The sequence below is a fragment of the Macrotis lagotis genome, chromosome 2, assembly GCF_037893015.1.
Source record: "Macrotis lagotis isolate mMagLag1 chromosome 2, bilby.v1.9.chrom.fasta, whole genome shotgun sequence".
Lineage (NCBI taxonomy): Eukaryota > Metazoa > Chordata > Mammalia > Peramelemorphia > Peramelidae > Macrotis > Macrotis lagotis.
The window spans coordinates 296738378-296755067 of record NC_133659.1 but is presented as its reverse complement, the minus strand read 5'-3'; the positions used below and the strand labels follow the sequence as shown (position 1 = coordinate 296755067).

The window sequence follows — 16690 nt, the reverse complement described above, 5'->3', positions numbered from 1 at the left end:
TAGATTTTTCAGGTAGTTCTGATTTCAAGAAGGATTTGAAAATAAGCCTAGACGTGGCAATCTTATTGCCATCCAAATAACAGGTACTACATTAGCAGTGAAGGATAAAGTTTTAATTCAAGTTTTGATTTTTACCTCTTCAAAAAGGGTTTCTATCAAATTTTGGTGAGGTTGATTACATTAGCTTTACAGACCCTGATGCCAATTGATAATAATTAGCCTTCACCTTTGCATTCACAGTCCTTATCTATTTTGTTCAATGAAGAAAGTAAAAAGAATGGGGGGGAAGGGGGGGCAATGAGTTCATTTCTTAGTGAAGAACTAGGAGGTATAGAAATCAGAGTATAAAACTGATCATGGATACTGTAGTGTTTAAGAATGCTAGTTTTTTTTATTTAAGGAAAAAACTGCCTTGGACTTTAAATATTTCATAGGAAATGCATAAATGAAGCCCTAAGGAACGAAATGAATTAAAGTATTGTCTGCTTGGGAAAATCTTTAAAGTATAATAGGAATGAACTGAATATTAAATTTCTGGCTATAATTTAGTAATTCCCAAATTTTTAGTTTTGTTTGGTTTGTTGAGCAATCCTTTTGTTATTTTTAACTTTATGCTCTGTTCCCCTCACTCCTTCAAAGATTACCTGCTTCTTTTTGCAGATTGTTGCCTTGAGAGAACAAAATGCTCACATTCAAAGGAAGATGGCATCTGGAGAAGGATCCACAGAGCCAGAACATATGGAGGGGATGGAACCTGGTCAGAAAATCCATGAAAAGGTTGGACATTCCTTACTTATTCTAATATTGGAAGTGTTCCTTGTATTTGTTATAAATGTTAGCTATGAAAAGTGCTTAATACATACTTCATGGCTTCTTCTAACTAGATTCCCCAGGATACTTTTCCCCCTCTTCTTCTGTATTTAAATAGAAATATAAAGTTAAAGATATAATATGAATTATTAGGATTATTAATATATTACTATATTATAATATAATTATTAATTATTAGAATATTAGGAAAATAAATTTAAGCTTACATGCCTACATTGAAGGAAAAGTTAGTCATTTATTTTGAATATATATAAAAGAGAATAAAGGACTTAAGCCTTCATGAAACTAAAAAAAAGTAATTAAACTTCAAATTTGAAGGAAAAAATAAGAATTTTTTTTCATTTAAAAATTATTAATAACCTCATCCATCAACTTAAATTTTGAGAAGATAAGTATAAAAGACTACATCTGGGCCATTAGAAGATGAATGAAAAAAAGAAATGGTCCTAAAAGAATAGTATCAAGATAAAAAATACAGAATCTTACTAATTTTTATTTGCTTTTATTTTTTAAATTAACATTTATTTTTTCTGTCTTGTATCTTAACCAAACTGAGAAATTAAAACAAGACTCTTGTCACAAATATGCATAGTCAAACAAAATAAATTCGTACAGTGGGCTTGTCCAAATTTTATGAATCATTCAATAACTCAAGTTATCCTCTATGGCAAGAGATGAGTAGTATTCTCAGCATGAACCCTGTAGAATCATTATTTGTCTTTGAATTGCTCATAATTTTTAAGACTTTCAAATTTATTGATGCAATATTTTCTCTTACAAATTGTTCTTTAGAAGAGAACACCCACATCAGTTCATGTGAGTCTTCCCAGGGGTCTTTGTTCTGTATATAATGCATACATGAAAATAAATATTATATTTTATATTGCATATTACATATGATATATAGTTGGGTATATAATATATATTCATATGTGTGTGTAGGTGTGTACAATGAAAGGAGATGATCTTTGGATTAGGAAGAATAAATTTTAAAAAATGGTTAATGGGGAGTTGAGATCCAAGATAAGTGAAATGATAATCAGGATGTTTCTAAAGCTGTTCTCAGTAAACTGAAATCTGTAGATCCAGACAATCCATATCCTGAGATAAGAACTGTCTTATGTAATTGATAAATCACCATCAGTGATTTTTCAAATATTGTAGAAAATAAAATAGATAAATGTTTAAATTAAGAATATTGAGTTTAAAAAATAATAAATGACGGCAGTATCTCTAGAGTTGTGAATCTCTATAAGAAAGATTGACATAATTGGACCTCAGAAATGCAAAAATGAAAGAAAGAATACCACAATAAAGGGAAAGTCAAATAACATCTATTAAGCACCTACTATGAACAACAAGATTAGAAGAGTCTCTGAAATCTGGCTAAGTCAAAGTAATTAGGATTTAAAGCATCATTTCAAACCAATCTGGTGGGGAAGCGGGGCCATAGGATAAAAAACCCTAGAGTCATTTTCAGGGAATTACATAAGAAAATTGCACAAAAGTATTGGAAACGGGGCTATGTACAAGATCAATAGAATCTACATATTATAGGGACAATGGAAATATGTTCCTGCTGTTAGAATTAGTTCAACTAGTCTGGAAAATCTTTTGGACACCAATTGATTCATCAACAATGGATTTGTATCCCTAAAGTGGTCAGAAAAAAGAAATATCATGTCCATAGTAGAACAGCAGCAATATTTGTAGTAATATATAGTTTAAATAAAAACACTGCCCACAAGTTGAAAAATGGCTGCAAAATTGTGATAAATGAAAATGATGGAACATTATAACGTTGAATGAACTTGAAAAATTTCAGAGAAAAGTGGAATGACTTCTATAAATTTATGAAGCTTGAAGAAAATCAGGATAAAAAAACACTAAACACATATGAACTACAATTGCCTAAAGGAAAGACAGTGTTAAAAGAAAATGGAATTTAGACAAAATACCATGACCAATTTTGGTACCAGATGACTAAACACACTCCCTTTTAAAAATACTCTCTTCCTCTTGCAAAATGGTAAACTATAAGAGAAGAATGATTTCATGCACTATGAATTCCACTTATTTTCTTGTATGGTTTGTCAATTGTTTCTTTTGGAGAAGAGAGGGGAAGTGGTCTGTGGATTAGTGAAGGAATTATTCATTGAATAGTTATATCAAGATTTATCAATTTAAAATGAAACTATTAATAGTTGAAAAATAGCATTTTAATTCAACATACTCATATGGAAGTAGGTTTTATCCAACCATGAATAGTTTTAGCTTTTCTTATCACTGTTTTGCAGACATAATTAAATGTAATATTATCCATATTATACATAAATTTTAGCAGAATAATTTTATGAGAATTTTGGCGGAGAGTGCTAACCTTTTTGTGAGTTGAATGGATACTTTTAGTTAATAAAATGTGACACATTTTGTTGCCATGGGATACAAAGGAAGGGGGAAAAAGATGCATTTTATTGACCTTTCAGGTATTATGGAGGCTGTGGTTGAGAAGGTCACTGAATTTCCATGAACTCAGCATTTGGTCAGTTCCTATTTAAATAAACAAAGTTTGCTAAGTGGGTCTTTACTATTGTTTCTGTGCTGTTGAGGACTGTGATATCAACACTTGTTAGACTTCATATGCTAGGGCAAAGTTTTGACCATCCTTGCCTAGTTATGGATATAACACCTGAAGATGCTGAAATTTAATTGTTTCGACTATCAAACTTAATTGTCTTAAATTATTAAGTACTATACAATTTCACTGAAAATCATCAGAAACACTCTTCTAGGAATTAGGATAGAATACCCTTTTTGGGTTTTTGCAAGGCAGTGAGGTTAAGTGATTTGCCCAAGATCAGACAGCTAGGTAATGATTAAGTGTCTGAAGCTGGATTTGAACTCAGGTCCTCCTGACTCCAGGGCTGAGGCTCTATTCACTGTACCACCTAGCTGCCCCATACTCATCTTTTTCAAACCTTTATTTCTTCTTTTCTATAACTTCTTCCTACAGACACATCTTTTGTCTTAGAAAATGAACAGAGCAACAAATGCCCCAGAAAGTATACAATATTAACATCTCAACATGATGTATCAGGGAGAGACCATAGGAAATATTTCTATTTCTTTGATCCAACAATAGTTAACTTTGTTCCAGAGTTGTCTTTAAACTCTAATTTGGAATTCTGTATTAAATATGAAAGACAATGAGTAGAACAGTCATGGAGGAGGTGACAAAGAAAAGATGCTTTTAGCCCCACCCCCAATCCCTGCAAATAAAAGTTACAAGTGTGTAGGAGGTTGTTGGCATTTGTGTACAAATTGAAAAGTGACTCTTAGAAAAACTGTTGGATATTATGGAATTGTCAAGAAAGTGTGTTTGAATGGTCTAATCACAAGCATTAGCGTTTGGTTAGGGCAGTGAAGTCACTTAAATTATACACCAAAGCAGGGTTATTTTCCAATAGGGGATATTTTGTGTCAGTGGCTTGAGAGTCCTAGTTATAAAAATAATATATTGAGAACACACTTTGAAATGGTGAGTGACTAACACTATACAAAAGAAAACAAAAATGATTAACGCCAAAATGAGAGAGAAGGCATTAAAACATAAGGAGAAAAAAAACCTTTCAATGTCTTAAATATATATTTAAATCCAGAGTCTGGATAGTTCTGTTAGTCTTGAACACAAATTCTTAATCTGTCATTTTGAACTTGTGGTTAAAATATTTTTTGAAATTATATTACAATATCATTGACTCCTTTGAAATCCTGCATGTTATTTTATGCATTTTGGAAATATTGTTATATTTTATCAGTGATTCACTTTTTTCCAATTATACTTATTTTTACATAGCTGTTTGCCTAATGTCTCTCCCAGTAGACTATGAAGTCTTGACTGTAGGGTCTGACTTTTACCTTTCTTTGTATCCCCCTGCGCCTTCTGCATTGTCTGACATATAGTAGGTACTTAATGTTTATTGGCTGAAAGACTAAATTTATGAATCAACAATTGTTTTATTTGTTAGACATGAAGTTTATTCCCTAAGATTTGCCATAAAAATCTATAGATGGAATATATCATTAGAGATATCTACTCAGAGCATAATAAGAGAAGAACATTTATAGAAAAGATACAAAGAATGATAAACTTTTGGCATTCAACCAATCAGATCATGCATTAATGAAAAGGTGGAACTTTATGATATTCTGACCCATCCATAAAGTCTGTTCTATGTCAGAATTGACAAAAGTACAATTTGCAGCAGGATTGTAGTCTCTTTTAATGACTTGATATTAATGTTGTTATTAAATATATTATAGATATATAAAACATTAATATTTCTCCCTTTCCAAAATATCAGAAATATAAGAATTTACTTAGATTTCTTATGGAGATAAAACCAGACCAGTTTCCTACTTTTTCAGAACTGTTATAACTCTAATTGTTTGCACAAGTGGGAAAGTCAACTTGCAGATACAGTTAGAGGAAGACCAGACTAATTCACACAGAATCTGCCTTCAGATGGACACTGCTTCAGTTGGAGAGACACAGACTTTGAGCAGGGCAGAATATTAATATTTTTATTATTTTTTAATTATTTATATAATTTAATTACTAATATTTTAATATTGATATTAATATTCAGATGTATAAACTTATTTAGAGGTTAAAAATAAATTTTGATCAGAAATATGTTATGAAAACTTATAAAATTTTGAGTTTCCCCCATTTTGATCAAAGAGACCCTCTAGTAGCATCTATAGATCAAAGAAAATTGTAGGGTGAGGATGGACAAATTGGAAATAAAATGGTTTATCTTTGGGATCTAGGTTTCCCAGGAGATTCGGGCAGGCAATAGAGCAGCTAGGTGGCACAGTGGATGTAGAAATGGCCTTGGAGTCAGAAGGACAGAAGTTTGAATCAAGTCTCTGATACTTGCCACTTACTGTGTGATCTTGGATGAGTCACTTAAACCCTTATTGCCTCACATCCACAGTTATCTCCAGTTGTCCTGATTCATATCTGGCCACTGGATCCAGATGGCTCTGGAGGAGAAAGTGAGGCTGGTGACTTAGCACAGCACCCTCTAACTCAAATCCAATTCATGTGCGTGTCGTGACAACATCTCCCTTATGTTGTGGTCTTCTTCAAAAATTAAAGACAAACATTATTATGGGCAGGCAATATGATGTCCTTAATAGTACATAAGGGTGGGTGATGCATTTAAAATGTCCAAGGGCAGATTACAGAGATCAGCATGAATGGTCCCTTTTGATTAAATAGATCATAAAAATAAGAAGCACAAACAGCAAATAAAAATTGGGGTCCACTTCTTCTGGATCCCTCTGGTGGTTTCAGATGTTGTTTCAAAGGTCCACTTCACTTCAAATTACTTGGAGAAATCTTAGGTTTCCTATGGAGGTGTCATACCCAAAGGGTTATTGACATCAATAGAACATTGTCCCAACAACATTTTCTTTTACTGACTATATCTGGAGTCGGACACAGAATAACATCAATTAAATAGTCTCATATGATCTTAAATAACAAATTTCCACAAATCAGACCTTCAGGTGAGTTTAACTTATAAGGATCAAATATTAGCTATAATCTCACATTGGCAACAGCAAGAGATTATCACAGAAAAAGTATCAATTATTTTTATCCATGTTGCATAGATGATTTTGTTTCAAAACAAACAGCAATAAAATTAGGGGTTCATAAATACAATAATTCCAAATTGCATATAGAAATAGATTTTTATAAAACATTGTAGTCATATGTTCAATTATTATCTATATTCAGATAAACATAAATAATTGCTTTCAGAATCTTTTTTGTGAACAAAGAGAACATCACTAGGTGATTATTAAGTAATTAACACATATTTCTACAGGTTTTCTGATTCCAGATGTAACAAAGAAAATATAAGATTAACCAAATCTCCAAATAGAGTGATAGATGAATTATTATAATTCACTAAATATAATATGCTTCCATATTGAAATCTTATTTCTTAGAACAAAAACAAACCTTAAGTGATTTTTAATCTTTTTTCCTTCTATCCATTCTATCATGCTCAGAAAATAAAATTAGATTTTTTAGGAATTGCATTTTATACATTTGAGTTGTTCAAAACACTAACTTTTGCTATGTAATAGCAAGAAATTTAGATCAAAGCAGCAAGATTCTTTTCCATTGGTAATTATTACAGTAATTTTAAATACTTTTAGTATTAACTTAATGTCCAATTGATTTCAATGGCAAACCTCCAGTTTTCTAAGAAGAGAGCTTTCTACAAGAACTATAAGCAGCAATATTAAATTAGTTTTCATATTTTGAAATTTTGTAGTACAAATAGTATTCTTTCTCTTACCTTCTTATCCAAACTTCAAGCAAAAATAAATATTTAAAATTGAAATTTATTAGCCTAAGTTGGTATAAAATTGTTTCTGAGTATCATTAATCCCAAAATTAAGTTAAACAAAGTTGTGAAGTGCACCCTATACTCTTTTTAAATTTAATAATACAGAAAACTTGTACTGGGACATTATGACTAGATGATTCCTTTTTAGGCTTACAAAATTTTCTTTGTATTTCACTTAAAATCTTATGGAATTCATAAGTCATAGCCAAATGGCTTTAGGTAAAATAAGCAATAACAACATTTTTAATTTCGCAATGTTTTAATTTATAAGAGAAATTTGTTCTTACTAATATCCAGAGCTAATACAAATTTCTTTTATGCTATTCTCTCTCTCTCTCTCTCTCTCTCTCTCTCTCTCTCTCTCTCTCTCTCTCTCTCTCTCTCTTTTTATTCACCCTGTCCCTGTTCAGAAGCATGTTGTATCTGAGTACCCTCTCCCATGATCTTCCCTCTCTCCTATCACGTACTTCCCCCCTACCCTTTCCCCATTTTCCTTATCCCTTCTCTTTCCTCTGATTTTTCTCTAGGGTAAGATAGATTTCTATACCCTATTCAATATGTATGTTATTTCCTCTCTGAGCCATTTCTGATAAGAATGAAAGCTCACTCATTCTTCCTTGTCTTCCCCCATTCCACTCCATTGAAAAAGCTTTTTCTTGACTCTTTTATGTGAAGTATCTTAGCCCATTCCACCTCTCCTTTCCCTTTCTCCCAGTTTTTTTTCTTTAACACCCATTGACTCCCATCTTTTTACTATGTTATACCATCATACTCAGCCCTTTCCTATGCCTTCTCTATATATGCTCCTTCTAACTGCTCTTATAAATGAGAAAATTCACATGAGTTATCAGTATCTTCTTCCCATGCAGGAACACACAGTTCAACATCATTAAGTTCCTCATAGTCCTTGTCCACCCCCCTTTATGGTTCACCAGAGTCCTGTACTTGAAGATCAAACTTTCTGTTCAACTCTGATTGTTTCAATAGGAAAGTTTGAAAGTCCATCTTTTTTCCCTGAAAGAGGATGACCAATTTTTCTGGGTAGTTGATTCTTGGTTGTAATCCAAGCTCTTTTGTCTTCCAGAATATCATATTCCAAGCCCTATGAGCCCTTAATGTAAATGCTGCCAGATCCTGTAACCTGACTGTAGGTCCATGGTAGTTGAATTGCTTGTTTCTGGAAGCTTTTAGTATTTTCTCCTTGACTCTGGAGTTTTGGAATTTGGCTATAATATTCCTGGAAGTTTTTCTTTTGGGATCTTTTTCAGGAGGTGATTGGTGGATTCCCTCAATTTCTATTTTACCCTCTGCTTCTAGTATCTCAGAGCAATTTTGCTGCATTATTTCTTGAAAAATGAAGTCTAGGCTCTTGTACTCGTCATGACTTTCAGGAAGCCCAATAATGTTCAAATTATCTCTCTTGGATCTGTTTTCTAGATCCATTGTTTTTCAATGAGATATTTCACATTTTCTTCTAATTTTTCATTCTTTTGATATTGTGTTATTTTTTCTTTATTTCTCACAATGTCATCAGCTTCCTTTAGCTCCATTCTACATTTGAAGGAGTTATTTTCTTCAGAGAAATTTTTTAATATTCTTTACTAGCTGGCCAATTCTACTTTTTAAGGCATTCTTCTCCTCATTTACCTTTGTGATTGCTTTGCATTTGGCCTAAACTGGTTTTTAACATGTTGCTTTCTTCAGTATTTTTTTTTGTATTTCTTTTATCAAGCTGCTGACTTGGTTTTCATGATTTATCTGCATCGCTCTCATTTCCTTTCCCAATTTTTCCTCTACTTCCCTTCCTTGTTGTATTTCCTTTCATGTGAAATATTTTAGCCCATTCCACCTTTCCTTTGCTGAGCTCGTCCATAGCCTGAGCCCATTTCCTATTTCTCTTGGAAGCTTTGGATACAGAAGATTTGACTTTGCCATCTTCTGATTGTGTATTTTGATCCTCCATGGCACCAAAGTATTTTTCTATGATCAGATTCTTTTTTTCTGTTGTTTGCTCATTTCCTTAGCCTATGACTGATTTACTGCACTTGCAAGGCTTGGGAGTGGTTGGCACACCCCACAGGGACCTTAATTCCTCCAATTTCTTATAAGAGGCTCTGCTCTCTTGCCCGTGCTCTGGTATATGGATGACCACAGACCCTCCCCTCTGCCCTAGAGCTGTGAGGAGGGTCCCTGCTTAGCTATGGTAGTATGGGGTCCCAGACTGCAACCTGGATCTGCGTGTGAGCAAACAACAGATTTCCCTAGGGAAATTAGAGAGATCTTGGCAATCTCCCCTGCCCCCCCTTACCATCTGTGGACTTCATTCTGGAAGTGTTGGGTAGCTCTTCGATTTCTGGCACAGGTTCCCACCTCAAGGCTTCTCCAAGCCCGGTGCTGGATGGGACATCATGCTCACTCAGGTGTAGCAGAGTTCTCTCACTCCTCCTTCAAGCTGTCCCTGTCCCTGGAGATCCTTTGGCCAAGAGTTCTGGAAAGCACCCCCTCTGCCACAGACCAGGTGCCCCTGAAAGCCTACAGCTGGTTTGCTCCAGTCTGGCTACACTGCTGCTCTTTCCTACCCCTGATCCCAGAAAAACAGACCTTTCCTGTGGATCTTCTGAGTTGTCCTGGACTGGGGAATTGTATCACTCACATTTTCTGTGGGTTCTGCCTCTCTAAATTTTAACTGAAGTCATAATTTGAGAGTTTTTGGAGTTTTCTGAGAGATGAGTCTCTGGGAATTCCTGCCCTCACACCAGCCATCTTTGCTGATACAATTTTTAACAAATATTTCTAATTATTAGATTATTTAGGAACATTAAAATTAAATTAAAATTATGCATTTAAAAAAAATCCAGATTGCCTTACACAGGAGATCAGTAGACAGACAATAAAGAAGTTAAAGTTTGCTTTCATGCCAAACATTTTATAGACATATGGTCTTTGAATTCTCTTTCCAGAAAAATAACCTAAAGTAGAGGAAACTTTCTTGGTATTATATAGCTTCTATATTTTAATGCCATATAACAGAATTATTAAGTAGCCCTAATTTTATTCCCATCAGGAATAAATTTTGTATTAGGTCATCTGAATTTATAGCAAATTTATTTCTAATATATTTTTCCTCTTATTTTATAAGAACAGTTTGAAAAAAAGTCATTCCAATTTATCAAATTTTTACAAATTTTCATCATTTTTTTAAACTGATCACAGATGGACCTACAAAAAAAAGAAAGAAACTTTTCTATCTTCAATTTCCTGCTGAGGTCAGGAACATTTTTTTTTATGCTCTAGCATCGGTCTATATCCTGAAATCTCAAGATTAGATGAAAATCTGCTGATTGATCATCAATTCCAAATGAATCTTTTAAAAACACAAAAGAATAAAAGTAAACTTCACATTTTAGAAGAGTTATGCCTTTTCCAGCATTCAATATTTCTGGGGTTCATTATTTCCCAGACACTTCACTGCTAGAGATTTGCAAAGTAGCAGTCTGTTATTAGGACTTAATTTTATCTCAATTATCACATCTGAACATAACATAATTTAGTTCAAATCTGAATTTCCATAATTCCAGAAAGAAGCAATAACTTAACATTTGATTTACAGTTCTCCTATTTTTATTTTGTTACTACTTAGATATCCCTTAAAAGATTAAAAACATCAGTCAAAATTCTTTAAAATATGTTTTTACCCTTTAAATTATTCACAAACGCACCAACAAAAACAGTTTCAAGTTTAACCCTTTAAAATATTCACAAACCTATCAAAAAAACAATTGCAAGTTATTTTATCAATTGTACAGTGAGGAAGAAAAGATTTTTCAAGATTTAAAGTACAGAAAATAAAAAACAATTTATGGCAAATTTCCAAAGTATCTCTTTCAATTCAATAATGCATTTTAAAACCTAATTTACCTTAAACAAACTTTTTCTTTACATTTTTTCCTACACTCACTAGTCTCAACCTGAGGAGTTAATGTAGGCAGGAGCCTGGAAAACCAGGAAGCTAAAATCCTAAAGCTACAATTTTCACAAAGGTAAAGTGAAGACTATTCAAAGAAGGACAGCAGAAGGTTAAGGGCTCATCTTGTATGAGGATAGGTTGAAGAAACTGGGTATGGTTAGCCTGGAAAAGAGACACCCCAGGGAAGATCTGGTACCTATCCTCTACTATTTCATGGACTACTCCCATGTGGAGGAAGGATTAGACAAGTACTGTTTAGTCCTAGATGGATGAAAAAGGAATGTTGGAGTGATGTCACAAAGATGCAAATTTAGACTTGATGGTAAGAAGACTTCATAAAAATTTGAACTGTCTAAAAGTGTAATATGTTGTATCTAGTACTGAGGTCTCCCTAGATGGATGCATTCAAATTTGAAGATAGAAGATAACTTGTGTTTTGTCTTCCTTTTTTGGGTATATTTAGACTTCCTGCACTAAATTCATATAAAAACATATAAGCTAATTTTCTTTTTATCATTTCTGACTCATTCTAATTGACTCTAATTTACTTTTATTATTTGATATCCTTTCTTTTCCATGAAAATCTGACTTTTGTATTTTAATAGGAATTTTTTCCTATTTAAATAAACCATCTTCTTTCCTTCTTAAACTCTAGATTTCTCAAAAAGAATTTATTAATTATTTGTTCTAAGCATTATACTAAAGAGATAAAAATACCAAAGAAGAAACAGTATCTGTCCTCATGGGGCTTTCATTTTAATACTAGAAATGACAATATAGCATGTATCTAGTATCTAATAATAAATAATTTTATAGAACCTATAAAAGTAAATACATATAATAAATAATTATACATTTTATATAATATAATTATATGTATTTCCTCCCTCCTTTCCCCCATCCCCTTCCCTTTTTTCTCTTCCCACTTCTATCTCTTTTTCTCTATAGCTCTCTCTCTCTCACACACACACACACACACACACAAACACACACATGCCTGTTAAATATTTGAAACAGGATTTTAATCCAGTCTTCCTAAATCCAAGGCCAGCACTATCCAATATACCATGTTGCCTTTTTTACAGGGGAGTGGTATTATCCAGGGAAGGGAGTTTTATCTGGGAAATCACAATGAATGGAACAATTGAACATTCTGCTGACATGATCTATGCAGATGCAGTGGTTAGTTGGTTGATTGGTGGTTGACTTTGTTCTTAAAGAGAGCCAAAATGGCATCACCATGTTGCGGGCAAGGTCTAATATGTCTGCCTGGCAGATCATATCATTATGAATTCAGAAGATTCTAACCCAGATTGGGCACAAATAGTTGTATGAACTTTTAAAATGGAGATAGCTCTAAATTTGTTTCTTTTAAGCCACTCCAATCCATCTGTGCTCAACGAGCGCCGTACCTTCTTTTAATGTAGGCTGTGGTAGTTTTCACATCATTATAGTTCTCAGAGTAAAAGCAAGGGAGAATGTCCATGGAAAATGAAAAATCCTTAGGGTAAAAAGTAGGACTCGTGATCTTCAGGAATGCCCATCCAAGAGGTTTCTCTTTCCAGCCATGACCTCCAGAAGAAGTGTTTGGAGGCCACAGCCAGAGTAGCAATTAAGCAAAAAAACCCATATAGCTGAAAGGGATCCTCATGCAAGTTTCACACTGACCCCTTCCAAATACGATCATACTGATCAAGAGACAAAACATAAGCAACTTAAATGTCAAACTCATATTCAAAACTTTCCCAGCTAGTAAGGAATAACTGAGACCTGGGCTTCACTGTATATAAACTTCCAGAATCCAGAGACAGCTAAGGATTAGGGGAATCAAGAGGAGCACTGACATCATGAGAGTGATATCTTGATTGGCAAATAAATTAGATTCAAAAGAGGCAGAACTGTCCAAAGTCCTGAGGCTCACTCTCATTCAGGCATCCAGTTCTAGCAGAAAGACAAATCAAGATGACTGGCAATTGCAATTTCTTTAAAGATATAAAAGTTATTCCTGCCAGTTATTTTATTTTGTAATCATTTAACTACACAAGGAGGATAGGCATTATCAATTTTAAAACATTTAAAGTCTTTCTATATGAGGCATTATCTGTGTTAATAACTTAAAACTAAACTAAGATTTGGAGCATATCATATCTGTGTGTATACATATATATATATACATATTATAACTTATTATTTATTTATATACCCTCCATATATAATGTAGGATTATGATAAGACATCAGAGTGGGAGGGTAGATTAGAGAAATATAAACCTATAAAGGGGCAGAAAATTAAAGACTGAGAATATCTTAAGAATATGATTTATGGAAATTTTCAAATTCTTTTCAGAGCAAGGACTTATCAAATAATTTTGAGTACTCAAATTCCATTAAAATATCTTGATGTGAAAGGAAAATTCTTTTTTAGTTTCACATTCAGAATATTTTGTGATTAAATATAATTTGTTACAAACATCTATATTTTCAATGATGTAGATACACTCTGTAAACAGGACCAGTATCAATAGTGGTCTCTTCTTGCAGTCCTAATCACATTTCTTTCAGAAATCTGTTTCTGTATAATTTTCTCTTATCAACCACTCACATCACTTGCTTTGCAGAAAACTAACTTTTTGTCAGCTGAAGTTTATCTTACTCGTGATTACATTATTGATCCACATCTACCTTGTATCCCTCTTGTATTTCAGATAGCTGTAATTTTACCCAAAGGACTGAATGGTGTTCTCTCAAGTTGCTTTTCCTTCTATTGATCTCAGATACTGTGCCTTCGTAGTAATGATAGTGATGATGCAGTTGAAGTGATTATTCATTCTGCAATTATATTCCTATGTTACTTGGTGTGGAAGCCTTATTATTTTTCTTTTTCACTTCTAATAATGTAACATTCCTCTGAAAGTTCATTTCCTTTCTATTAAATTTTATCCTTAGCCTAAGGCAGGTGCAATTCTTTGTCCCACCTCACCTTCCCAAATTTAAAAATTTGCTTATCAAGGCTATTTTTTTTTAATTATCAAGAAGATACAACACATTTATACAGAAATCAAGAATGACATATATTGTAAAATCTATTATAGGTGTTTGGGGGTAAGATAAAAACAGTAAAATAATGGTTTCCTCCAAAGAGTTTATGTTTTATCAAGGAATATTATATATGTATAAATAAGATAAAGGTAGGAGAATTCTAGTTCTCATTCAAGTTAAAAATCCTGAGTCCCTAACATGATAAACTGGATAAAACATGATGGAGGCACCAGTTCTTTTCCGGTTTCTTCCTAGTTTAATTCCAAGACCATTCCCAGAAGCATGCTTTCAAAGTTGAATGCTACAAGAACCAGAATCTTTTTTTTCCTCCAGGTTTTCATTATCGCTGCCTTACATGCAAGTATTCAACATTGAGCAACCATAGTCCACCAAAAAGGATACTACTGAGATCTAAGAGCTCATTTTTCTTTTGATATTTATTTAGTCACCCTTGAATCAAGGGTAAAGCGAACAAAAATGTCTTCCATGACTGAAATTTTGGCTCCCTTTCAATCACATCAAGTTTGAAAGTATTATTCACCTGAACTCAAATCTTGTGAGAGTGCTTAGTCAATGAGGGATATTGGCATGTATCTAAGTATTTTCTAAATGACGAACTAATCTGAAATGGCTATATCTCAGGTGTAACATCTGTCCATTTGAGGGTGAGGTTCAGACTCATTTAGCTTATTAAATCTAATTCAAATCACAGGGAATAAATTAATATCTGACGAAATAACTAGTTTTCCTCCTTCTTCTGTTTAAAGTCATCTAAGTAAAATTCTTAAAATCTGAAGTCCTTACCAATGGGTTCATTATTTTGTCTCATTGCATCCTCCATGAGATAAGTGGTCTTGCCCACCATAGATCACTCATTTTTCCCTCCTTGGACTCCCTGATGCTTTTAATCACACCCTATCTTACTTTATACTGATTTTAGTGCTTTATTTGTGTATCTAATTTTAAGTTCCAGAAGACTCCAGTGTGGTCTTTTCTTTTGCATTCAATTGTACCATATTTATGAAAGGCTCTAAGTTAGTCACTGGGAGGATAAAAACAAAAGCCAACAATAATGCCATCAAGGAGGTCCTGTTCTACTGGGGTGGGAGAAATATGTCATTCATAGAGACTTTTAATTTCATGCAAAGTAATTTCAGCAGGCATAGAACACTAATGAGATGGGAAGGTAGGTAGATATGGATAAAGGCCAAATACAGAAAATGGCATTTGGATTGTTCTTTGAAGGAATTTTATGATTCTTGTTTCTACTACTAAGAAATCAAGAGGGTGTAACCCTAGGGTCTATTAGATCTGTATCTAGAAAACAATTAAATAAATAAGTCAAAGTACTTTTTTTATTATGAACTTAACAAGAATCAACAAAAATTAAACATTGCCTTATACAGAGGAGACAAAAAAGAAAATTGCATGGGAAAGCATAAATTTCCATTGCATATGATTTATTAAAACTACATATTAAATTTAGGAAGTCAATAACAAAATTGCCTTTTGTGTTTCTTCTCATGAATTTTTTGGCTCATTTCTGGTTTTAAAAAAATTATTTATTATCTTTTCCTTCTTTTTTCCCCTCCTCTGTTATTTCTCCCTAACATCTTCCAGTGGTTACATTTCTCAAATCAGACCTGCTGGGTGACAGAATCAATGTTCCACTTTAATGTCTTTATTATCTATTACCTTCAAACAAGTTACCATTGTGTAGGATTATTCTTATTATAAGTAAAGACAGGAAAAAACCTTTTAAAAGAAACTTCAGCCCTGCTGACTTTTGGGAGCATTTCATTTTGTCAAACTCCACAGCACCCATCAAATGTATTGGACAAATATGGATAAAATATTTTCCACATTTAATTATTTGTTGACATTGTGTTGAGGAAAGAATGTATAGGATTCAAACTGAAAAGAATGCTAAGGGAAAGGAGAAATGAATGATGTCCCTAACTGCCCCCCCACAAAGGATTATTTGTTAGGAAAAAATGCCTTAGTCGACAGAAGCAAAGTCCCTTGACCCTTAAAAATTAGAAATTAACGGTTCCTCTATATTGAAAATATATTCCTCAGAAAGAGGGAGAATAACTGAACATTCCCAATTAAGTGGTATTTATGTAGTAATTTCAGTTCTCCAAGTGTTTTACAATCTATGTCATTATTTAGCAATTTAAAATAGGTTTATAAAATTGCTAATAATTTTTATCATACCCCTTTTCTTTTGCAATTTGTAGTCAATAAAATGTGGGAAATGAATAACATTTAAAGCATTATATAACACAGAATATAAAATGATACAATTAATAAAAAGATTGGTAAAAACCCTTTTGTCTCTTTAATAGGTTTTAATGATCTGCTTATAGGTGAGATTTCCTATTAAAAGTGAAACTATTTGCTCAAGATTCACAGACAAAAAT

General features: G+C 33.0%; 1 protein-coding gene across 1 annotated transcript in view; it reads left to right on the top strand.

The window, feature by feature from the left end:
* PPFIA2 (PTPRF interacting protein alpha 2) overlaps positions 1-16690 on the top strand; it is a 190207-nt gene that overhangs the window by 56588 nt on the left and 116929 nt on the right. The window contains exon 3 of the mRNA XM_074221063.1: positions 661-777. Within this exon, the coding sequence (XP_074077164.1) occupies positions 661-777 (117 nt within the window). The remainder of the gene's footprint in view (positions 1-660; positions 778-16690) is intronic.